This window comes from Sinocyclocheilus grahami, unplaced genomic scaffold, assembly GCF_001515645.1.
Source record: "Sinocyclocheilus grahami isolate Dianchi unplaced genomic scaffold, SAMN03320097.WGS_v1.1 scaffold21.1, whole genome shotgun sequence".
NCBI classification, from domain to species: domain Eukaryota; kingdom Metazoa; phylum Chordata; class Actinopteri; order Cypriniformes; family Cyprinidae; genus Sinocyclocheilus; species Sinocyclocheilus grahami.
Window position 1 is genome coordinate 2,544,865 of NW_015505200.1, and position 26,220 is coordinate 2,571,084.

Genomic DNA, 26,220 nt, shown 5'->3' on the forward strand with positions numbered 1-26,220 from the left:
ATGCGCAAGCTAGGCATAGTTTCTATTTATAACTCGTGTTTGAAGGGTTGCGCAATGTAGCCAATCACAGACATAGCTGTTGATTTCTGGAACGCCATGGCCAATCAGAGGTGATTAAGTTAGAATCTACTCACCGCAGTGCTGAAATTGCATGCTCACGAATCGTCTCATTTTAACACACGAAGTGTAGACATTGTGAAAGATTAATTGTGCATACATTTATTGTGTTATAACAGATCTTTATGAGATCGCGATTAACTGAGATATCAGCTTTGAGTGATAAAAGAAGCGCTGCTCGCATTCTGCCATACCAAACCATGCACGCAGCAGCCCATGCTTGCTTTTCTGTTAAAAATAACAGTGGTTTGTGAATGTTGATGCTTAGCCTAAATAACAAATATTTTATCGGGAGTGTTTATGTTGGGATGTTGTGGAGCTTAGGAGATGTTACAGAACCATTTTATGTCAATTTCTTCGATGTACTGAAAAAAATATAGATTACTTTCATGCGGGCTTCTGCGGGCGGGAGAGGGACAAAACATGAATGTCGCGGGCGGGAGCGGGAGCGGCCGGGCACGGGACAGAATCTTGAGGGAGCGGGACTGAAAAATCCATCCCACGCAGGTCTCTACTTAAAGGCACAATATGTAATTTTTCGCCGCTAGAGGGCGCGTATTTAAAACAAACAAAGAAACAAAGGCGTAGTTAGTTGACGCTGTGACTGAGTGTGGAATCATGGGAGTTGTTGTCTTCATCCCCACAGCTGATGCAATCCGACGGGACTCAGGCAGAAATCATGTTCATTGATGAGCTAATGTATAAAAGATTTATTAACGTCATAGTATGAAGCAGGGTGAGGCTGAAAGCCGTCGAAACAAAACGAGGCCGCTGAACGAGCGTGACACATGACTCGAAAGCAGCAGAGCTTTTATTATGCCACATTTGACCGCTTCCCCTCCTTCCAGAAAGCAGCGGAAGTAAGCAGCGCTGTTTTATCATACTAGATACATTTTAACGTTCTGTTATAATGCTACTCTGTGCGGTCGTCACCTGTCTAATAAAATGCATAGCATATTAAAGCATCTTTGGTGTTTCATGTTTTCTACAAAACAAAACCGGAAATCGAAGGGTGTATGACGTCATAGGCAGGCGACAGAATGACACTATAGGCACGATCCGTGTCACTAGTTAAAATTGCTAGTTTATTTAATTTAAACATTCTTCAAAACATTTGAGATAATGTAAGTACTCAAGTCAGCAAAATATATAAAACTGTTCTAGTGGTTTTTGGATATTTAATTAAAAAATCTTAAATATTTTGCCTTTAAATTCAGTGTTTTTCATTTACCCACATGTTCCCAAAAATATACAGTGAAAAATACAAAATACTTGTGCACATCCAAAACCCTTAGCCCAATTCTGAGTTTTGGATGTACATACCAATTTTGTATTCTTAACTGTATATTTGTCCCCATTTAATTGTGGCTATTGAATAGTATGTATTCAAAATTAGAAATATACCTTGAGGACTAGACTATGGGCTTAACACACGTTTGTTTATTTGACTCTTAAATCATTAGTACTGTGTGCATTTATGTGTGGTCCATGCAATGTTGTGAAGTGGACCGAGATGTTGATGCCATCCACTTGAAGTCTGCTAATCAAATTCATTGTCACCATTATACACCTCTTTCAAATGCTCATTAGGCAGAGTGCCAGAAGCCTGTCAACTTTTAACACCAATAACAAGATGTTCATTTGGGTCCATCGCCAAGAGCTGCCACTGAGAGCTTTCTTTTGTCTGTAGGATCCTTTTTTTTTGTTCTTGTGTGAATTGTAATGCAGCTTTTCACATTCTGCCACATAATGTCTTTGCTATAGATTTTTGCCTGTTTATTGCTGAGAAAATCTTGTAACCTGCAGCGAGTGGGTGAATTACGAGGCCACGGCCACGGCCTGACCGACAGACAAACAGAAGGGTATATCCCTCCTCTGGCCTCTTGCAGGACCTTACAGGAGAATTGGCAATGTCAAGGGATGAGGATTTGAGAGTCAAGTGTCGCTGAATGGGAGCGTTGGTGGTCTGGGTGCAGCTGCCTCGAGAACAAGTGGAAGAAATGCAGAGACAGGGAGAGTAGCGCGCCCCATGGAAGTGGACCTCTCCTTACTTTTGTCTTTCATCGTGCGGGCCAGCCGCTGAAAAGCTTGGCAGTGCTTGTGACTCCAGGCAGCTAAGCTAGCAGCTCCTAGCACTCAGTATGCAGCCAAAGTGCTGGAATGACAACGACTCCATTCATTGTGGAGGTAGAGGCAAAGGATGTGGATCTCCTCTTGTCTGTTTTGCAGAATGGGGGATACAGAAGAGGAGGGGGGCACTTTCCCCAACTTGCAGCGGAGGAGGTAAGGATGAGGGAGTGAGAGAGAGAAACAGAAAGGGAGGGAGAAAGAGAGCGAGAGAGTGGCAGCGGTGGAGGGGGAAGTTCCATGCCGAATGATTGAAAGAGGCGGAGAGGAAGCAGAACTCCATCAGATGAAATGAGGTGAAAATAATTCAAGCATTAATCAAGCTTGGCCGAAAGGAGGCTGTTCTTTTTTTCCCCCTCACTCTGCGGAAGCAAACGGAGAGGTGTGAATGAAGAACTCGAGAGTTGAGACGAGAGAACTACCGGACACTATCGAATCATGTCGGAGTCCAACAGCGGCGCAGCTTGTATGCCCGATCAGGTCAGTTGTGTTCTTGTCATATTTGTGCGGTTTTGCAACTGCATGTTCTCTTTCTATAGATGTCGAGCTACATTGAGAGGGAAATTTGAAAATGTTGCATCCCTCAAGCGAGAGCGAGTGAGCACATTACCCGACGCATCAAAGCGGCAATTGTACGAAGCTGCCCGGACGACGGTGCAGGGTCCTGAAAGAACTGAATTAATCAAGACCAAGCATTGTCTGCAGTGCCTTATTTTTCGGCCATCATTCAGGGGGCCTGTGACGACTCAATAGCCCACAAACCACGTGAGAAAGGGGCTGCAGCTCTTTAAAAACCAGACCACGTGTGGGCCAACTGAAAAGTTTTTATAACAAATTGCAGTGGGAAGTTCTGGCGACGCTGGTGGAAGGGTATGTGATAAAGTTTTCAAGGAAGTGGGCAGGAGAGCAGTGTTTGAGAGACAGAAGGAAGGAGGAAAGTGTCCAGGCTGAAAGGAGGGCTGGCCCATATTTCTACTCCTTTTTCTGTTTTCCTTCACCTCCTTTTTTTTAGTCACCAAGGTTCTTGTCACTTAAACAATCATGGGGAAGGATTTGTTGGAAATAAAACGTATAGATATAAGGCACTTTATGGGTCACAGATTTGTGTTGCAGCGCCAGTTTTGGTTGCATCCTTTCTTTTGCCTCTATCCGTTCCGCCATTCAGTAGGATTGTGCAAATTATGATAAAGTAACAGTCTGGTGACTAAAAAAAACTAGTGAAACAAAATTTGGTTACTTAAAAAGATAAAACTTTTTATTAATTTGATTTATTTTGTTAAATAAGGAATGTCATTATGTGGCAGGTTTTGAGTTTTGGAATGATGCAAAATCCATTTATCGTTGTCAAGTCACCTTTATTTATATAGCGCTTTATACAATACCGATTGTTTCAAAGCAGCTTTATAGTGTCAAACAGGAAAATAGTTAGTCAATAATGCAAGAGGACAATAACAAATGGTAAATTTTTCAGTTAAGGTCAGTTCATTGATGATTCAGTGATGTCATCGTCCAGTTCAGCTCTCTTCCAATAGTGCCTGTGCAGTCGAGCCGACAGTATTGCCAGAAATTAAGTGTCCCCAACTAAGCAAGCCAAAGGCGACAGTGGCACGGAACCAAAACTCCATCTGTGACAGAAATGGAGAAAAAAACCTTGGGAGAAACCAGGCTCAGTCGGGGGTTCAGTTCACCTCTGGCCAGACAAAACCAGCATGGTGTGGTTTAATTCCAGGCTGCAACACAGGTCAGATTGTGCAGAGGACTTGTCTGGTTCCAAGAGTCTTGTCCCGATGGCCGTCTAGTTGAAGAGGTCTTCGCAGGGGATCTGTCTCTGGGACTCATCTAGCTGACATGGTCTCCACTGACATTCAGGGCTGTCATTGTCATCTCTTTTAATCTTGATATGAATGTTGGTATTCTTAGTGCTTAATTAAATCTCTTTCTATCATATATCATATCTCAAGTTTGAGGCAATGTGCAGTCTCAAATTGCATTGTCATCAAGTTATATTCGTGAACAGTTTTAATGAGCAAATTCTCTTTTATTATTTAATTAGTACCAAGAAGCATTTATAGTTCTATTGACCAGTTGGTCACAATGCCATTGCAATGCATTATTTTGGTCTTTCGTAATGTTGAGAGGGGCTTTTATTTATTGCAACCCTTATCCTTTGACTATCAATAACCCTAGTCCTAACCTTTGCCCTCATATTTGTTTCAATTTTTTCTTTCTTGTTTTTTATTTTGGTCTAGTCTTATTTTTATAGGTTATACAGACAGCACTAGCTGTAAGTCCTTGACATTGGGGATGAGACCTTTAAAACCAGATGAGCAGTGGTCTTCTGACCTTATCAGTTAGGTTGACCACATTCATCTTTGAAATAGGTTTTCTTTCTTTTTTTGCATGTAATTTTACTTTTGAATAATTACATATTTATCATGGATCATTCAGAAATCGTCATGGTTGTGACATCATAACCATGAGCGCATCAACATACCAGTGCCTGTTAAAGACACTGGTCATTTACATATAGAAGGCTTAGATGTACAGTAGCAACAGCCTGTTTAATTGTTAACAAAAGTGTCAGAGAAAAGAAAAATGGTCAGGAAAAAATTGTGGTCACTTTTAAAGGGGTGATTTTTTTCACCCCTTGAAGTTCATCTTATAATCTGTAACACATATCACTTGAGCAATTTATGTAAATGACAAAATATTAATAACATGAACATCAATTTATACACGCACAAGAGAGGGTTTGATGAGGTGTGCTGATTTATTTGATCATTTCCAGCAGTGCTAGAACCCTGAGACACCACAGACTCAGGTGTCCAGCTGTAGAGCTCACTGATTTATCTCTCACACACACACACACACACACACACACACACACACACACACACACACACACACACACACACACACACACAGACACAGAGACACAGACACAGACACAGAGGAGCAGGTGCATTTGCCAGCCTCCAAACCCCTCATGTGTACTCAGTCACGTGTGTATACGGTGGGGAAACATAATTTCCCTGTTTAAGCTTTAAAATATGCATAACTTAGAATGATATTGTATCCTTTGGTAAGGGTTAACATTGAGAGTTCATTGTCGATTATTTATTTGATTTGTCTGATATTCAATGAACAATGTGCAACCTGAAGTTTATATACCTGTAATGTACACAATATATTGTCTACAAATGTTAAAAATGTTACAATATACAGTAAAAGTATTTTAATCATTTGAATAAACTGTATTTATTTATATTATATGCCTGCTGTATATTTGTGTTGGATTTCTTGTTTCAGTTGTGTTTTTATGTTTAAGAACAATTATTGTTTTGATCTTTATGATTGTGCTTCATTTGACTAACATGCATATGTTTGAAAGGCAGTAGCAATTTTTTCCTTCTTTTTTTTTTAAATCATTCGGTTGTTGTCAGGACTAGCTAAACAAATGTTTGCATTACACAAATATAACAATATTAACAGAAATGAGTTGTTCACTTTTATTTAAAGAGACATCACTTATAGAGGCTTTCAGTAAACAACACTAAGACCTGAATAATTGATAATGAAATTCATTGCTGATCATTTTCATTAGTCCTATTACAAATTAATTAGTCTCTCAAAATGGGCAGCATTCTCCAATCATATAGCTATGCCATTTTCTCTGATTAATTCTGTGCTGGAGATTCAGTTCTGTCTTGTTTGACAGCTTGGGCTTTATGGAGCTCATATATTAGCTCTGTGATATGGCTTTAATTCTGCTGGACACTGTAGTATCGTCTAATTCTATCTGTTGGAATACAGCATGCTTGACTAATAATTGAGATAATATGAGCCAGTCATTTAATTGTAGTAACACCTAACTGGGTCAAAATGTCTTCACAATAATCTACAGTATGATGATCAGCGCTTAGAAAGTCAGTTTAGAAAGTGTTTTGATTGCAACACTTGATCATTTATGTTACCTTTAAAGAGATGCTATGTCTTTTGATTGGTTTCACATAATGACCCAAAGAGCACCAAATAATGGTGCTATAATGCTTAAAGAGTGCGAGTGAGTTTAGCAATAAGTTATCAGTCTCTTTAACAGTGCAGCTATAGAACTGCCTCATGTGTAGGTGTCATAAGCACAGGTATGTAGGCTTGTGTGAGCATGTACTGTCAATAAGGTAGCCTATATGACCTAGCATAATGTCAGCAAACTGCACGGATCATATGAACATTATATCACCAACAATACTTTTTTCCATTCATTTTTACAGATTGCGTTTGAGACTGAAATAGACAAAATTTGAGACAAAAATGTTAATAGTATTAATATTTATTTTATTTAAAAGCTTGTTTATTTTCAGGTTTAAATTCAATTTTTGATCTCAGATTTTCACTGTAGACTCCTAGACTTTTAAAGCCCACTGTATATGAAGAGAGAAAGAAGAGAGAGGGGAAAAGAGCAGTTCAGAAGCATATGTGTGCTCTGAGGCAGTGGTCTCTCCTGTCCCACACTCACTGCGCTCCTGGGCTTCCAGCTGCTCTCTTTTTTCTCTTTCGTTCTTTCTGTCCATCTTGCTTCATTTCTCTCTACCCTTTATGTGCTGATTTTATATGAAATACCTATATATAGAAATTCTCTTTACATCTGTTTATTTTTCAGTTCTCTTCAAAACTTTGCCCTAGATCCACCAATAGCATGTTTGATATATTTCCTAAGACTCATGACTTGTCATTTTGTCCATGTGGCCTTCAGTCAGAGCTTTGTGGCTATGTGAAGGTTGTCCGTCTGAACAGCTGTCATAGCTGCCAGCGTTAGTGACCCTCACTCAGTCATGGGTACTTTCCTCAGACTTAATCACTTTTAAAGTCTCGCTGCATCTTTTGACCTGTCCTTTCTGACTCCCTTTAGATTTGTTTCCTTTATTTTCCACTGTTGTCCCATTATTCTTTAATAGCTGTAAAACTGTAAGGTTCCTTAATAATGATTAAAGTCGTGAGGAAACTGAAGTAGCGACAGATCTTTCTATTCACAAACAAAAAATGTAGGGTGGGGCCTTGGTTCTATAGCCTTCATTGCTGATCGGATTTTGAAATGTGGGCGTTGCTCTCAAAAATGGAGGCAATAGAAAGCAAGCTTGCATGGCTGGTATTTAAGTGGACTAAAAATAATTGGAAAAGTCCTACATAAATAATCATAGAAAATTAACATAGTCTAGTTGTGACATTTTGATTAAACATTATACAAGGTTAGAACCTTTTAAAAAAAATAAAACATATGCATGGATTAATAATTCACAATAAGATCTATAACATGCATTTAGAAAATGGATTGGGTGGATTTCTATTTCATGCTGACAGTTCACCCAAAAATTGAAATCCTGTCTTTATTTTAGTTTTTGAAGAATAACCTGGCTGTTTATGCTACATAATTTTTTTATATTATTTGCATGACTTTTTCCCCAAACCAGTTAAGCGCAAACCCCGCCCCACAGCTAATTTTATTGGTTCATTGATCATGTCAGTCAAAATGCTGATTTCCTACACATTGCTCAAACAAAACATTAACTTCAGTGTAGCATTGGTAGCACATCCTGATAGATGGCATCGGATTCATGATTTTTCTGAACTTGAACTCCGTAGGGTCTAAACTTTTCTTAACGGGTGACTACGTGATGGAGTTTACCAAAATCAGCTGTTGGTTGGGGTTTGCACTTAGTTGCTTTGGGGGGAAAAAAATCAAAAACATTATTTAAAATGCTAATTCAAGTTAACAAGGAAAATTTTAAAACATATTATGTCTAGACTAAATTTCTCAAGTTACCTTCTTTCCAGAATTAAGGGCTCTTGGAATACAATACTATAGTTTCTAAGTTCACTAGCCTTGTAGCATTAACATTGAAATGCACTGTAGAACAAAGAAATTGCTCTTAATTTTGCGGTCTATTACTAAGAGTCATTCTGTGTAAACACACTTGTCTTTTGAACAAGTGTGTTTTGGCAGACCCTACTGCCACCTCGGCAGCTGTCACAGCAGTGAGCCTACTTATTTCCTGACCAAAGGGCAAAGATGCTCTCTGCAAATACAACTTTTTGCACAATATGTAATTTAAAGCACTGCCTGTTTGACAGGCTAAATGTTGTACTGGGGGATTTGGGCTTTGCTGATTCTCACTGACTGGGGCAAGTTTTTGTGTCTCACGTGCAGTTGGGATAATTTGCCAGAGGGCTTCTGAGGAAGAGAGATGGTCTCACAGTAAAGCAGTCGCTCAGTCAGGGCTTCAGCAAACTCCAAGCCATGCACATGCCATGACAAACTGAGGCCTTAGGATGCAGGAGAGATGAAAAAGTCAGAGCTTCGATTCAGAGTTGTTACGCCAGTCAGGCCTGGAGAAAAGCCTTAAAACTCTTTCCACACGCTCACCCCCCCCAAGCATCACATGCATTTGTGATTAGATTTGGTTTTGTTTTACATGTCGGTCTTTGTTTGATTCAGGGGTTTTTGTTCGTGTTTTCAACAATTTTCAAAATTTCATATTCTATACAAAACATTTAGATAACCAACTTTTATAAGGATATAATAATTTTGTTTAAATATCATTTTGTTATAAAACTTTAATGGTTAAGTCTAGGGATGCACGATATATCGGCCACCATATCGGTATCGGCCCATATCGGCTCATTTTTTCTGTTATCGGTATCGGCCTGATAAGAAAATTTGGCCGATATCTTAAAGCCGATAAATAATGCATTATTTCCTTCAGAGACACTTCAGATGCGCGCTGTTCGTTTGCAGCCTTTTGTGCAATTGTACATTGTAATATTGTGTTTATTTGATGTATATCTGATTTATCTCATATAGAATGCGATTGGTTAAGTTAAAAGAGCGCTTCAGTTTACCAGTGATCATCTTTAGCTCAGCACACGCAGCCCAAACAGTACACCGTTCAAACTAGGCTGCTTATGTTGAAGTGTTTGGGATGTGGCTTTTAATGATGAGACCTTTTTTGTAATCAGGCTCTCAAAAAGTATATAACAATTTGGATATAGATTTATCGGCCAACATATCGGTTATCGGCTTTCAAAAATAAAGAATAATCGGTTATCGGTATCGGCCAAAATTTTCATATCGGTGCATCCCTAGTTAAGTCACATATAAAGTAATGTGTAATATATTCTATTCAATGTAATGGGTTCAATAGAAACCAATAGAAATCAATGGCATTTCTGGCATAATGACAGTTACCACAGAAATTAATTGTAGTAATTTTTTGTAAAGATATTAAAAAACTTTGGTTACAGCACATAAGTAGCTAGCTGTATGTATTGTATAACCACATATATATATATATATATATATATATATATATATATATATATATATATATATATATATATATTCACTACCATTTAAAAGTTTAGATAATTTTTTTTTTGGGCAGAAATGAATACTTTTCAGAAATGATGCATTAAATTGATCAAAAGTTAGATAAAAATACATTTATAATGTTACAAACTACTTCTGTTTGGAATCGGTGTTCTTCTGAATTTTCTATTCACTAAAAAGTTTCAACAAAAATTATTAAGCAGCAACTGTTTTCAACATTTATAATAATAGAAAATGTTTCTTGAGCACAAAATCAGCATATTAGAATGATTTTTGAAGGATAATGTGAAATCAGTTATTGTAATAAATATTTCAATATTAATTAAATATGAATTATTCAATGTTAAATATTACTGTATTAATATATATATATATATTTTTGTTTTACTGTGTTTTTGATCAAATACATGCAACCTTAGTGAGCATTAGAGACTTATTTTAAAAACTTTCTACCAAAAAAAAAAAATCTTACCAACCCCAAATTTTACTTAGTCATAATTATGTAATGCAGGTAAAACCAATGAACATGGTAACTTTCACATTATGTCTGCGCAAGGATACCAAGAAGAGAGGTGATTATAACCTTCTTGTTTACATCGATCTGAGCAGGTTGTGTGTTGAAGATGGTTGACTTAAATCAGCAAAACATAATCTCTGCATACATTCATAATCTCTGACAAAAGCCTGTCAGAAACATTCTAAACATAAGCTGCATGAATCATACGATCATGCTTATGAATGACGTTCTGACAGTATCCACAAATATTACATAAGTGATGGATAGCCAATAGCAATTTCATTCACTTGGAACAATCGATGAACCACACAAACTACGATTTAGGCGAGTTTACCGATCAAATATTATGTTTTAAATAAAACATGTAAATGCTTTAACAAGTATTTTGTTGTCATTCCAGCCAGAAATACAGTTGATTTAAATGATGTTTCTCCAGGCCTGTGAACACAATGCTGTACATTATACACTGCAAACAATGTTTTAAAGTGACCAGAACTTCTGTTTCTGTGTGTTTCGCTTGTCAAAATCTAACGCTAATGGCCTCTGAACTGTCTGATGTTTTTTTTTGTCTAGAACCTGAAGTTGCATGACATTATATCTCTATGTTTGATGTCAGCCAAAATTGGGCTGATTTTGAATATAGAATTTGAATATATATGAATTTGAATATATTCTTTGTGACCCAGTGAAACGCCCTAAAGCCACACCTCCAGGCTATGCTCCCTTTGGTTCTCATTGAGGATTAATTGAATGATTTGGTTTTCTGAAGCGCGTCTGCAGCTAGACCTGGTTTTCTGGTTTTCAATGTAATTTATTCCTGTGTTGGCTAATTAGATTTTTCAGCAGCCAGTATTTAGTGTCACATGATCCTTCAGAAACTCAAACATTCTTGTGCTCATAAAAATATTACTTATTTTTATCATAATTGAAAACAGTTACACTACTTAAATTTTTTTTTTCAGGATTAGAAAGTTCAAAAGAACAGCATGCTTTTATTTGAAATCTTTTGTAACATGTCTTTACTGTTATATAATACAAATCAATGTAAAATGATGTACTGGTTTTCTGGTTTTCAATGTAATTTATTCCTGTGTTGGCTAATTAGATTTTTCAGCAGCCAGTATTTAGTGTCACATGATCCTTCAGAAACTCAAACATTCTTGTGCTCATAAAAATATTACTTATTTTTATCATAATTGAAAACAGTTACACTACTTAAAATTTTTTTTTCAGGATTAGAAAATTCAAAAGAACAGCATGCTTTTATTTGAAATCTTTTGTAACATGTCTTTACTGTTATATAATACAAATCTACAGTCTATGGCATGATAGTTGGTAGCAGTGCATAGGTAGAAGCGACCCATTTGAATATATTCTTTGTGACCCAGTGAAACTCCCTAAAGCCACACCTCCAGGCTCCTCCCCTCTCCCCACCCACGGCTCAAGGGTAGAATAGGTTCCACATGGAGCTATGTCAGTCTGCTCTGGCCCTTCTTACACGCTGATGCTTGCCTGAATGCTGTAGGTTCCTGTTTGAGTAGGCACTTCTAGCTGGGGTTTACAATGGACAGAATAAAGGTAAGACCAAAGGAAGTGAGGCTAGAAGTGTATGTGGTATATTGAGGCCTCAGTTATCAACATAGGGGTAAGAACTTGAGGGTTCTTGAGGGAACTTCTCAAGAAAATCTTTCAGAATGTTTTTTATAGGAAGGAACTAGAGGGATTAGTAACTGTCTTTAATTCATACTTTTAAGTCTTTGATAGTTAGTTTTGAGCATTCACTAAAGAGTAAGTCTCACAATTTCACTTTAGAATGGCTTTAGTCATTATTGGAATGCTGTTGTACATGTCCACTGTGTAGCAACATGACGTAAGGAATGACAGAGATGGATATCTGTCCTTGTAAACATTCCAATATGGTTAATCATGTTTGGATCTGGATTCTATAAGGTGTTTGACTTCATCCAGGTGTTCAGAAAAGCATTATTTGTTTACAAGTAGGCATTTTCATTATAGAACAATAGGCTAAACAACACTATGAAGTGCATTTGGGCTGGGTATCTTTAAAAAGTTATTGATACTGATACCGTTACCGATACCTTGACACCGGTTCCTGAACAATACCAATTTTATGAAATCCATTTTGACAAGATTACATTACACATTACCTCAAAAAACGTTGGTTTTATTTTTTCAGCTTCTTGACGTTTTTACAGACTCAAATACTCATGTCCTGAGCCACTGCACAAAGGAACAGTTTTCAGTTTACACATCTTTTAGGCTACGTTTACTCTAGTGTGTTTTCCTTTTAAAATGCATAGGGTAGAATCATAATTTCTATTAATTTTCCACTGATTTGCTTATGAGAATTAGCTGCTTATATCGCTGTCGGCCTGTGTTTTCTCTTCCGTGATTGCTGTTATGACTCAGAGGAAGCTCATGCCACTCATATTACGCGCTCATAACCCACCCTGTCTCCGATGATGAATGTCCATTTACACTTCTGCGTTCAGTTCTGTAAGAGGAAACCCAGGAAAACATTTCTATGGATGAAACATGAAGCTAATAAACACACGATTACGACAGTATATGATTCGTACATGATTCTTCCTATTTTCATAACAATACAGGGTGTTTACATGAGAAATGCTATGCAGGTGTAGCGATTAGCTTAATATAAAAGGGTACAAATACCATGTTTCAGCATCAGTATATGGCCAAAAGACATATTATTATTACAAACACTCGATGGTGGTTTAAAGTGAGTTTTGAGTAAAAGCGTCTTATCTAGCATGATGCTACAGTGTGCATGAATGGTTACGTAACATCCGTTTTCGGTCATGTGGATCTTTTCCAAATGCCAGCATGGATGAGGATTGTTTTAATTTTAAAACGCCATTTAAAATTTAAAATGCATTAGTGTAAACGTAGCCTTACATCTATGGCGGTTTACACACTACAGCCTCACTTGTAAGCCACGTCTCTGGGTGTAAACTAGTGTTTTGCCTTAACGACTCACCAGAGCCAATCACCAGCACTTGATTTAGGCCCATCAAGCATGCTGCATGCTTTTTGGCTCACTGACGTTGACAAGATTAAACCCTTGGGTATCAAAATTTGGTACTGAACGACAAGACATTTTTCGATACTCGATGGTATCGAGGCAATTCGGTCGGTGCCTAAAAAATATTGAATTCGATACCCAGCCCTACTGTTGTGTGTGGCCATTTTTTTTTAGATGTAATGTTTTTTAAAGGAAGCCACCAAGGCTGCATTTATTTGATAGTAAAAACTGTAATGTTGTGAAATACTATTACAATTTAAAATAGTTTAAAATATAATTTTAATCTTTAAAATATAATTTATTCAGGTGATGGCAAAGATGCATTTTCAGCAATCATTACTCCAATCTTCAGTGTCATATGATCCTTTAGAAATCATTCTAATATGCTGATTTGGTGCTCAAGAAACATTTCTTTTCATCAATGTTGAAAAGTTGTGCAATATTTTTATGCAGTTGTGCAGTATTTGTAGATTTTTACTGACCCAAACTTTTGAATGGCAGTGTAGGCTATATATATTGTAATCCAGAGTGTTAATTTGCAGATTTATAGCTCTGACTTTTCAAATTTTTATTCTGTGTCATGATGTTTCTGTAATTCTTAATAACCAGATCACCTACCCATTATAATAATTACTTATTCAATTTCTTACAATGGGAACACTTGTAGAACCGGATTGCTTGCATGTTGCTTTATGCCAGTCTTTAACATATCCTCAAATATGGGTGTGTATGTGACAGCGTGTGTGTGGATTTAGTGACACGAACTCCTAATGACCTGACACTTGGGCCATCGTCACTTCCCCACTTTTGTGCCCCTTATTCAGATTTGGGGTGCCTTGCCTGACAAGTCACCATGCAGATGATTGATCAAGCATGAGAAGAGTGGTTCAGGGTCTAAGCCAATGAGAGAGCGGGAATATGACCTACTGCTCACAGGGTGAGAAGCTGAAGCTTTGAATCTTTAGCAGAATTACTTTCACCTCACAGAGACTGGATAATGGCTTATTTAAGGACTGTCCACACTGGTTAATTTCATCCCAGTTGAAGACAATGAACATATACCCTTGTTTACTCATTAAGTGCTTTTTAGGGGGCCATAACTAAAGAAGTAAAATATAGAACACTTATCTATCTTGAATTTCAATTGTCAAAATAGATAATTAGCTAGGACCATCTTACTTTTTTTTTTTTTTTACAGTTTTATTGTCAAGGATTGTTATTAGTGAAGATTTTTTGTTGTTGCTTTCTACCACTCCTTCCACCCATCCCTATCTGCCTTTGGGACACACAGGTTGTCCTGCTACAAACTCACTGTATTTGCTGGTATAGAAATTAACATGTTTGTGCAATAGCTTTTCATAAAGTTATCATACAAATGCCTTGTAGCTGAAGTTTGAAAAACCTTGGAAACATGGCTTCATTTATGAGATTCAGCTGAAGCTCTGTAAGAGTAAGAGGCTTTTTGGTAGCAATTAGGGATGTTCATTTTAACCTGTTAACCGTTAACCGACCGTGAAGAATTTTGACCGATTAATACAATCAGTTAAACGTTTTATTTGTTTTGTAATTTATCATAATATTTAAAAAGGTTTGCTGCATAGTTGAAATACACTACGTGTATAAAAAAAATTGCACATTTTACATAAGTCGCATTTTATTATTTCATTCAGAAATAGGCCTAATGCCGACACGAAATGTTTACAAACATTATAATAAACACTGTAAACATAGCTAGGCTATTTTAGTTCCCCTCACTCCACAACAAATCCTTTCAATTAACAGTATTTAGAAAAGAACAAGAATTAAAAAATATAAGAAGCTATAGCAATATAAACGACAAGCCAAAACAAATTAATTTAGGCTAAAACGAAACTGAAACCAACGTTGTGTCTCTCATTCGACACAAAATCAAATTTTTCCATGTTCGCGATGTATTTGAATGCCAAAATATTATTTATTATGTAGCTTACTTCACCAATATCCACGTAAAACAAAATGGTTTGCATAACATCATTCACGGCGGTACGGGGATAACGACACAGATTTTACTACATATTTAAACTGAGCAGTGTGTTTTTCTCCATATGTTTGACTGACTGTATTTTATTATGATAACAGGCTGCATTGTCAAGGTAGCAATGCTTAACTGTGTGAGCGCATGCGGCGCAGGCGCAATCACTTGAATTTTTTCCTTCTAACAGTAGAAGCAACTACTCCTTTTAGTCCTAAAGATAATCGTAATTGTAAAAAGTTTGCCTTTATTTGTGTACATTCACAATAAAAACAAATCTTTGTGCTTTTGTAAAATAAGCCTAAAGAAAAATAGGATGTCACTTTCTGCCGTCTGTTTCCTTTCGCGCAGCACAAAAATTAACCGAAACTCTGCACACTAGGCTACTTGTTGCACAGTTTTTCTTTTGTTTTCTTAATTTATTAAGTAAAAATATATTTCTTGTATATGCCTATTTATCGTTATATATATAGGCCTATAGCCTAGCTTTATTATGTTTTTCTCCACTCGCATGTGATATGATGACCATGTAAATCCTCATGTTCTGTTGTTTGCTGCTTTTTGCGCATGTAAAATTAATCCCCGGGAAACAAATGTTAGTATTATTTAACGGGTCACAGACACGTATCCTTTCTAATTTAATTAAATTCGAATTTAAAATACGTTAACTTGTCAGTTAACGGTTAATAATCGGTTAACGAGCATCGGTTAGGAAAAATAACCAAAATGAACATCCCTAGTAGCAATCACAACCCTTGTGGTCTTACCTCTGACCTTGATAAACAAACCAGAGGTGAAAGTCTTTCTGGGGTGTTTGAACGGGACTGTTGTATGTTCCTTCTTTTCCTGAGGAGAATGATGATTCTCCCTCATCAGCAGAGAAAGATTGAGGATGTTGCCTTTGAAATGTGATCTGGGGGGTCAGTAGGGAGTATTAGAAAGGGGAAAGGTCAGAACCCGAAGGACTTGGGTGTTTAACTATTTCAGAAGTGCTTGGAGCACATTTCCTTTGGCTTCCTTGCTTCTTTTCCCCCCCTTTCACATTCTCAAATTGCTTTGGTCTTTTTTCTTCTTCTTGCTTTTCTGTAAACTCACCAGCCTGATGGGAAATGTTTTGCAGCATTAATCAGCAGTTGGTCTGTAATCTCTTTTTTATGTTTGGACCCGTGGAGCCTTGTGAAGTTTCACTGCCTGGAGTGGGTTTTGGAATCTGCGCTATTTTTACGAAGGTCACTCCATTGGCTACACCTTTGAGCCTTTGACTTAAGAGAGCAGGAAGTCATTGATTCATCACAGTATTTAGGCTATATCTCCCTTTTCCTTAGACTTTCCTCTGCTGAATTAGAAGTCTTGCAGAGTCTTTTCGGGAGCGCAAGGATTTCATGTGAGTGAGTATATAAGAATGGATGTTCAATCTGTAAACATGGCATCACTCTTCTCAGTGTGAATCTTAAAATAATCTTTTAATAGATTTTTTCTGTTTTGCCAGGGTTAATTAATCCTAGAAATCAGGTGAGCTGATGTGTGAAAGGTCCCGTTAAGTGTGTTTGTGTGTTTATTTAGTGATGCAAATTTGACATGCACAACCAGAGCACATAATGTCACTCAACCAACCATCTGTAGGGTGTCAAAATGAAGAGAAAAAAAACCGAAATGTCTCCCCCATGAGAATTTCCGTTTCTCTATTTACCTTACAAATATTTATAGTTCTCTTAGGGATGCATCAATAATTGTTTAATACAACTAAATATTATTATGTCTTTCAACTGGTATGTTACATAATCTGCTACAATTGAAATGTTACATAATCTGAGATTTTTTTTTTACTTTTAAATGCAATCAAAATATTTCCTCTTAGTAGTATTTATATTTCTGGTCGAAATATTTATTCATTTCTGTTAGAAATAGTTATATTTCTCTTAGGAATGCATCAATAATTATTTTATATAATCAAATAATTTTTTCCCCTGAATATTATATGCTCAGTGGAGCAGATAATATCATCTGTAATGGTTGCAAGAATAAAGTAAAAATACTGTCACTCTTGCTTTTGTTGGGTGTTTGTTTATTCAAGACTTCAGAAAGTTATTGTAAAAGATTCAAAAAACACATATAGCTTCATGCTCCAAACACTTACACACCCCATATTGAGCTGGTAAGGATCTGTTGAACATCTCCAGGCATTCTGTGTGTTAAGTTGAGAAGTCACAGGTCAGTTCTCACTTCCCTTCTTAACTTGACAGGGTCACATGCCTGCTGTGAGGGAGCTGCGCTGCTGTCAGTCACAGGCTTCAGGCTTCAGGCTTCATGGGTAGATGATCTTCTTACTGTTTGAGGTTTGTAGGGCAGGGCATTGTGGAACAGTCAAATTTTGGTGAAAATGAGATCAGTGCTGTTATTTGATTATATGAGGCCGTTGTTTTGTTGAAGCAGTTTTATGGAAGTCTTTTGTTTTTTCCTTTCTTCTTTTTTTTTTTTTAAGTGGGAACCACTCATTTTTCTTTTCTAACTCTTTCTATCTCTTTGATTTGTTTATTTTTCCTTTTCTTTTTTGCTATCCTCGTTTCTTTTTCTATTCCTTTTTTCCTTCTTGTTTCATTTGTTTCTTTTCTAGAATGTCAAATAGCTCAACCACTCTTTTTGACTCGGGTCCTCCTGAGACCTTGTGTTTATGAGTGCGTCTTGGTCTTACATAAAAGGGCAGATGGGCCCAGCTGGACGATCTTTCTCTCTCTCACTCTGTGCTCAGTAAGACAGATCCTTGGAGTAAACCGCAACGGCTGAAACACCTAGGCATTCCAGAGCACAGGGACAGGGATCACAGAGTGCAACGGATAACGACTTAACTAAACAATTCATTGATTTACTGGAAGGTAAACACAACATATCCTCATGTGTGAGCACAGAAGGGCCATAGAGCTACAGTCCCATAGTATAATTTATGTTGGACTGTAATATTATAGATGGATAGATGCAGAGAAGTATTTAGTAGCATTTTGTTGAAGAGCTTTACATATTTAAAGGTGGTTCATCTTCCAGGTATTCTGACCTCAAGGATCCCACCGGTTTCAGTCTACTCTGAATTTCCTCCTTATTCTCAGCACAACCCATCACAGGTGCCCAGCTGCTGAACTTCACCCAGTCTCAGGTCTAAAAGCTCACTTTAACCTATGTGTCCACTGGTGCAGATGAAATCCCTGCAATACCACTCAAAATGCTAGAGATCTGCCACTTTGGGTGTGTCTCTGTTAATATACAGTAGCGTGGCAGTGATTGCTTATATTACATGGTAAAAAACCTGATTTAAATACATTAATTTGCAGCCATGATTGCATTAATTTGTAATAATCCATTAGAAATTACAGGATACTTTCCATTGTTTATGACAGATGTCACTGCCTTAACCTTACTGTGTTTGGTTGCCGCACATCTAATTTGCATTTGAATGTTTCTCAATGTTTTGACACATTCGCCACTTGCTCTGCTTTGCTGTCAAGCCCAAAATCCCCTGCGCAAGTCTTTTACTCAGCTCCTGTAGAGAATGAATTGAAAATGCCTCCTCAGCTTTGCTCACTCTGCTTCAGTGGGTTTGTACAGTTAGACTGTTTTCAGGTTCAGGAATAAGTGGTGGTTGTCCAAAAAGCATTCTCACTAGGGTTTTTGTGTTCTTGTTCAAGAAATGTTGCATTGTTTAATGCTTAACAAAATTAATATTTCATTTGGGCTGAAAGGCAAACTTTAGATTATTGTTCATTTTGCTGATGCACATGTGTCTGTGTGATCCTGCGGGGAGCAATGGCCCAGGGAGCTCAAACTCAGAAGCTGCAGTGAGTCTAAATGTGTGTGTTTATGTAGTGCCTTGTGTAACCTGAAGCAAACCTAAAATACATTAAATAAAATAAAAACCGCAGGAGTACCATTACAGCTGGCACTCTTGCTGCCATTAAAATCGTTTCAGCACTGTTACACAGCCAGCTCATAATCTTTTTATATTTAGACAGTCAGCCTATCACAGCGGTGGTACATCATCTAAATATTTTCTAATTCTTTTTAATTATTGCATGCAATTAACTCGCAATGGCACTCATGATAAAACACTAAGTTTACAATTACAACACAGTGGTCAACTATGCATTTTGTAAAGCAAAATTGCTCACTAGAATTATCAAGTGCAGTCTGGATTCATCCCCAGAGCTGCAGGGAAGATTGCGAGCATAGGCGCTGAATGTTCATCTCCCGCAGCATGCTCACTGTGCAGACAGAGCGCGTGCTTGGATCAGATCGTGAGCTTGCCTTAGAGGTCAACATGAAGAGCATCTGATGAGAACAGATGGAGAGAGTAAACTTTAAATCAGGCCGACAAGACCAAATATTTGTCTTGTGCACATAACAGTGATTTCAGTTCACATCATGTGCGCTCCAGCACGCTCTCTGAGCCCTCAACAGTCCTTGCATTCAATTTAGGAGTTTTCACGAAATTCACCCAAACTTTGACATGTGACTAACTTCTTGCTTTCTTTTAGTTTCTTCTTGTAACACGTTTTTATTGATAGAGAGTTATAGGAAGTAGTGGGACTGGAGTTATGAATTGACAACCCAAACTCAAACTTGCATCACTGTGGGAGCACCATATGAATGAGGCATGTGCAGTATCACTTCACCATGGCATTAACGTTTTTGGTTTTGTTTTGGCAATGTAGTTGACTTGTGCCAAGCTAAAGTTAACCTAAAACCATTTTATACGAATTGTATGCATTTTGAATGACTTGGATGGCCATACATAGCATATTATGTATCCACTATCCAATTACTCGATTCAAATTTTATTGTGTGATTCTGTTTTGTGTGTGCTTATTGCAAACAAAATTTGTTTACTCCCTGACTCATGAGAGTGATCCCAGTGAACATCAACATTTTCATTTCATTCGTTTGTGTGTCTGTGTTTCAGAACGGAGCAGTTCCAGTAGAGCCAGTAAAGAAAGATGAAAACTCCAGAAGGGGAAACTGGGGCAACCAGATTGAGTTTGTCCTCACCAGTGTTGGCTATGCAGTGGGTCTGGGAAATGTCTGGAGGTTTCCTTACCTCTGCTACAGGAATGGAGGAGGTAACCATTTTTGACTTTATCCTTCTTTTTCTAATATCCATCTAGTCTGTCTTTCTGTGCCTTTCCTGCACGGTTCAGTTAGCATTTTATAATTTCTTGCTAGATTCCTAAAATAGAATAAGTTAATCATTTTCATCAGGCTGTAAGTATGAAAGTCTATGGATAAAAGTGAAAGTGAAAGTGACGTGACGTGTAGCCAAGTATGGTGTTCCATACTCGGAATTTGTGCTCTGCATTTAACCCATCCAAGTGCACACACACAGCAGTGAGTAGTGAAACACACACACACCCGGAGCAGTGGGCAGCCATTTTTGCTGCAGCCCCCGGGTAGCAGTTGGGGGTTTGGTGCCTTGCTCAAGGGTCTCACCTCAGTCGTGGTATTGAGGGTGGAAGAGAGCACTGGTCATTCACTCCCTCCACCTAGAATCACTGCCGGTACCGAGACTCAAACGCACAACCTTTGGGTTAGAAGTCCAACTCTCTAACCATTAGGCCACGACTGCCCTTTCCAAAATTCTTTGCTCCCTTAAAAGGGTACTCATTTGGTATCGAGTCTCATAACACACCTCACTTAAAATAGACCAGGCTAGAGTAAGCAAGGGTCTGTAGCAGCAGGTTCCCAATGGCCTGGCCCAGAAACCTCTGCCCCATGATCTCATATTCCTAGAGCTGTCTCTAATCAGAAGCCATACCCTGAATTAGCCCAGAATTCAAATAAGTAACTGAACTCCAGGCCCTTTAAACAAGGATGGATTATGGTCCTGTAGGGCCACAGGGCACCAGCAGCTTTTTGTTTATTCATTAAACTTTATTGTACTATTTGTGTGCATCTTCAATCATTCATTGCATTTCATTAGATCCATAATATTATTCAAGCAATATTCACCTATCTGCATCAGGACGAAGTGCCTTGCTTCTTGACATCAGGCTGTTGTGGGCCCCCTGGCACATCAACCCCATTGCCCCAGGCCATAATTTGCCCTGGTATTCAAAACATTCAAAGCACTGAATCCACATTCCATTCCATTATGCAGATTATCAGCACAGTTGGAATGCAGCTCGTCCAATCAAATTAGATCTGTTGTGTAACATCAGGTGTTACTCACTTATTTACATAAGCATTAGGGAACTCTATAATTGAAACCAGACCTTGGCTATTCTTTGTGTCATTTTTAAACTACTTTTGTTTCCTACCATTTATGTAAATAAGAACACCTACATGTCTGAGTTCAGCTTGAAGACTAATGTGTCAGGATAAAATAATTGTTATGTAACTCTGTGGATGTGTGTGTCACAGGTGCCTTCATGTTCCCATACTTCATCATGCTGGTGTTTTGTGGCATCCCTCTGTTCTTCTTGGAGCTCTCCTTTGGGCAGTTTACCTCCCTCGGGTGCCTGGGAGTCTGGAAGGTCAGCCCCATGTTTAAAGGTGAGCAAGAGGCTGTTAAGGGAGGTGTGAGAACATCTAAAACATTTTCATGACAACTGAAAAGTCACAGATAAAGCTATGTGGGTTGGTTTGGCCTTTAATGCATGGCATGACCTGTTTGACATGTTAAACTAGTAATTATTTTTAAACATGCACTCTTACAGTGTTGTATTCACCTCAGGGTGGCTTGCTAGGGTGACAGGAGGTGGTCTGAGTTTGGTTTGCCATGTGCCATGTGGCAGCTAAATGAGCCAGGTTCTCATGCATAATTTCTTCAAGTCTAAATATGTATAGTTATCAGTTAAATTGTTAGTCATTGTGGCACACAAGACAAGAAGCTCATTTCACGTATTTTTTTCTAATGATTTTACTTAATTTATTTGTTTAATTTTTGTGAACATTTTGAATAAGGTAAACAGAAAATAAACAAGATTTTTCCACGGACAGCTTTTCATTCATTCACCCACTCACTCACTCACTCACTCACTCGCTCAATTCATTTATTCATTCATTTTAGTTTAGTTTAGTTTCGTTTAGTGTGTTCCAGTATTTCTACTGCCACCAGATAATGTTTAATTCATAAAAATAAATGCCACTTACTATTTGGTATTTTTTGCACATCCTCTTGAAATTGGGAAATGCAGAATACGCTTAAATGCTTTATTTTATTGCAAAGCAATATTGAAGTATTTGTCAAAATAATCAGATTTTCATCCAGAGTTATTTACTATATCATGCAATCTTAATATGCGTTTTTGTGTCGGCCGTTGTGTTGGTTATTTTTGATGTTACATTACAGGTTTCTCAGATGAGTGTATTGCTTTCTGGGTACTTGAAAGCTAAACATCCTTCAACATAATTAATTTAATGTCCTTTGGTTGTTCTCTGTCCTTTAAGGTGTGGGCTATGGAATGATGGTGGTCTCTACCTACATTGGGATTTACTACAATGTGGTGATTTGCATTGCATTTTATTACTTCTTCATGTCCATGACAAACCTGCTGCCCTGGACGTACTGTAACAACCCCTGGAACACCCCTGACTGCACTGGAGTGATGGGCACTCCACGAACTAATGCCACCTTCGCCAATGTGTCTGCTGTTGTGTCAGGGTTGACTGAGATAGTCAACCGCACCAAAAGGACCAGTCCTAGTGAAGAGTACTGGAGGTAAGTGCATAATTATTTCAAAATAAATAATTATAATAATTATAATTATTTACATAAAACATATTTATTAAATTTTATGAATGATTAAAAAAAAAAAAAAGTCTGTCCAAAAAGAGTCTTCTTGGATATTTAAAAAAAACTTTTAAGAGACTTATTGAAGGGGTCCTCTCTATGATGTAATTTCCTGTTGTGCAGTTTTTCTACATGTTGATTGGACCACGTGACTTTGATAGGCCAAATATTTTTCAAATATTAATAAGCAGTGAAGTAGTTGTTAATATATAGGAAAATAATAGGAAATAATAAGGGGTATAATAAATAATAATAAATTAATTTCATTTAATGACAAGACAATTGTATCAGCCTGACATTTTGACTTTATGCGCTCCAAAAATATTAAAATTAATTTGAATACAGAAATTAAAAAAAATATTTTCATAGTAGAGGTTTATTCAGAGGTCTTTATGCTTTTTTATGTTTATTTACATAAATTAACAGGACAAAAAATAAACGTCACTGAGTTCTGTATGTTTATACACAAATATAAATGCTAGCAAGACCCAGAGAGTTGAATATCAAGATAATTATATAGTCAATCCATTACTCATCAGTTCTGAAAATGCATGACAGATTGATAGTTGAAAGCTGGTAATTAATAGATGTTTGCAGGAGTCATGCATATTGTCTTGATGTTTGGATCTTTGTGCACTGGACATGGCAGATGTGTTTGTTGAATGATATTTGAACACTATGTAGGATGACATAAGACAATAGGACAGAAAGGCACAGAGTGTTTTGTTTTTCCAAGAGTGTGATTGTGATTGTATGTGGTTTGGAATGAATACTTCACTTTACTGTGGTCAGAGAATACGAGGCTTTGACCATGAGATGTTTGTGGACCGTTTAACATCTTTATAAATGGTTTGTGCTCTCTGGACTGTTGTTCCAGTGGTATGAAAGACATTCTTGTTCTTGCCTTCTGTAAACTCATTCATTGTGTGGCTAAGGTTGTTTTTGATGGGACTGTGCTCTTGAAAATTTTGATCGTTTTCATTTTTTTTCCGCATAATGCTTTTAAACTAAAGGCAAGCACTGATAAAAATAAGTGTTTAGATTAGCATGATACATGTTTGAGTTAATTGTTTATGCTTTGTATTACATCCTGCAGTCTCTCACACCCCTCTTTTACTGGCTTTTGCCCTCTCAGGAACTATGTGCTGAATGTCTCTGATGGTATTGGGAACTTCGGAGAGGTGCGTCTACCTATCCTGGGCTGTCTGGCTGTGTCATGGATAGTTGTGTTCCTCTGTCTTATTCGAGGAGTCAAGTCATCCGGCAAGGTGAGTTGAACATCCATTCCTGTGACATAAAGCAGAAATAAATGAAATTATAATATTAAATAATAAATCATGTAAATGTTAGATTAAAAAACTTAAATGAAAATGAGAAATTTTGCCTTGGCAACTAGCTGAAAAAAAGATAAGTTGAAGTACAAAAATTATTCAAACTAAACTGAAAAAAAAAGCCAAATTGAAAACTGATATTAAAATGATAACTAAAAATGTAAAAAGCTCATTCAAAATATTAATAAATTCTATGACATATAAGTAATACTAAAATAGCACTGCTTACCATACTTGCGTGCTTGTGAGTGTGTTTCTTTTGTTTTATTGAATTTTAATATTATGTCTTTTGTCAGGTGGTGTATTTCACAGCAACCTTCCCTTATGTGGTGCTGACCATTCTTTTCATCAGAGGAATCACTCTGGAGGGAGCTATCAGTGGTATCAAATACTATTTGACCCCTCAGTGGGAGAAAATTCTAGATGCTAAGGTCAGTACATTATACAACGGTGCATACTGTAACTGATCACTGATATTATGTTAATGATAACATTTTGTGTTCTGCAGGTATGGGGGGACGCTGCCTCTCAGATTTTCTATTCGCTGGGCTGTGCCTGGGGTGGCCTTATCACCATGGCATCATATAACAAGTTCCATAATAACTGTTTTAGGTAATAAACATTGTATTTTTATTTTTCTGCTTCTGTTTCATTTGAAGTATAACGAGTGCTTGATGACTTGCATGCATTACTCTGTAGCACCCCCATGTGGCTGGTACTGATAAATGCATGGAAGAACTTCTAACTTGTATTACCTGAAATCAAGGAAGGAATTAAAGAATTTCTGTTCAGATTGTGTTATGACTGCAGACTTAATAATAATACAATTATTTGTCTGTTTTCAAACAGAGACAGTATCATCATCAGTGTAACAAACTGTGGTACCAGCGTGTATGCTGGCTTTGTTATTTTCTCCATCCTGGGATTCATGGCTAATCATTTGGGGGTGGATGTGTCAGAGGTGGCCGATCATGGGCCAGGCCTGGCTTTTGTGGCCTACCCGGAGGCCCTAACATTGCTGCCCATATCACCGCTCTGGTCTCTGCTGTTCTTCTTTATGCTCATTTTATTGGGCCTGGGCACTCAGGTATTTTTATTTGTCCTTCTTTTCTCCACCACAAATTTCTAGATCAAAGTTTTTTTTTTTAATTCATTAATACTCACCATGGCTGCATTTATTAAACCAAATCTAGTAAAACAAGGAATATAGTGAAATATTGCTACAATTTAAATTAATAAAATAAATGTTTTGTATCGGAAAAAAAGGTCATACTGACACCGAGCATTTCAACAGTAGTGTAATTCAGCCTGGACCACTTATAGGACTCTATTCAGACTTTATTTTAAAGATAATTTCAACATTTTGTCTATTTTTGGTCTTATAATTTTTTGGAATTTAAAATTCAAATATGTAAATCTTCCAGCAACTGAATTTTTAGCATTCACAAGCTAACCAACAATGACTTCATTATAATATGTGACCCTGGACCACAAAATTCAGCCTGGACCACTTATAGGACTCTATTCAGACTTTATTTTAAAGATAATTTCAACATTTTGTCTATTTTTGGTCTTATAATTTTTAAGGAATTTAAAATTCAAATATGTAAATCTTCCAGCAACTGAATTTTTAGCATTCACAAGCTAACCAACAATGACTTCATTATAATATGTGACCCTGGACCACAAAACTTAAGTAGCACAGATATATTTGTAGCAATAGCCAAAAATACATTGTATGGGTCAAAATTATCGATTTTTCTTTTATGCCAAAAATCATTAGGATATTAAGTAAAGGTCATGTTCCATGAAGATATTTTGTAAATTTCCTACCGTAAATATATTAAAACCTAATTTTTGATTAGTAATACTAGCATTGCTAAGAACTTCATTTG

At 37.2% G+C, this 26,220-nt stretch overlaps 1 protein-coding gene across 4 annotated transcripts in view; it reads left to right on the top strand.

Moving 5' to 3' along the window:
* LOC107557089 (sodium- and chloride-dependent glycine transporter 1-like) overlaps window positions 1-26,220 on the top strand; it is a 49,493-nt gene that overhangs the window by 16,667 nt on the left and 6,606 nt on the right. For 3 of the 4 annotated variants that reach the window (XM_016240436.1, XM_016240430.1, XM_016240425.1), the window contains exons 3-9: window positions 20,169-20,325; window positions 21,623-21,754; window positions 22,652-22,922; window positions 24,130-24,262; window positions 24,622-24,756; window positions 24,834-24,937; window positions 25,175-25,412. In XM_016240436.1, coding sequence (XP_016095922.1) covers window positions 20,169-20,325; window positions 21,623-21,754; window positions 22,652-22,922; window positions 24,130-24,262; window positions 24,622-24,756; window positions 24,834-24,937; window positions 25,175-25,412 — 1,170 coding nt within the window. Of the gene's footprint in view, window positions 1-2,490; window positions 2,725-20,168; window positions 20,326-21,622; window positions 21,755-22,651; window positions 22,923-24,129; window positions 24,263-24,621; window positions 24,757-24,833; window positions 24,938-25,174; window positions 25,413-26,220 lie in introns of those variants that run through there. The other variant, XM_016240419.1, reaches the window with a different exon arrangement.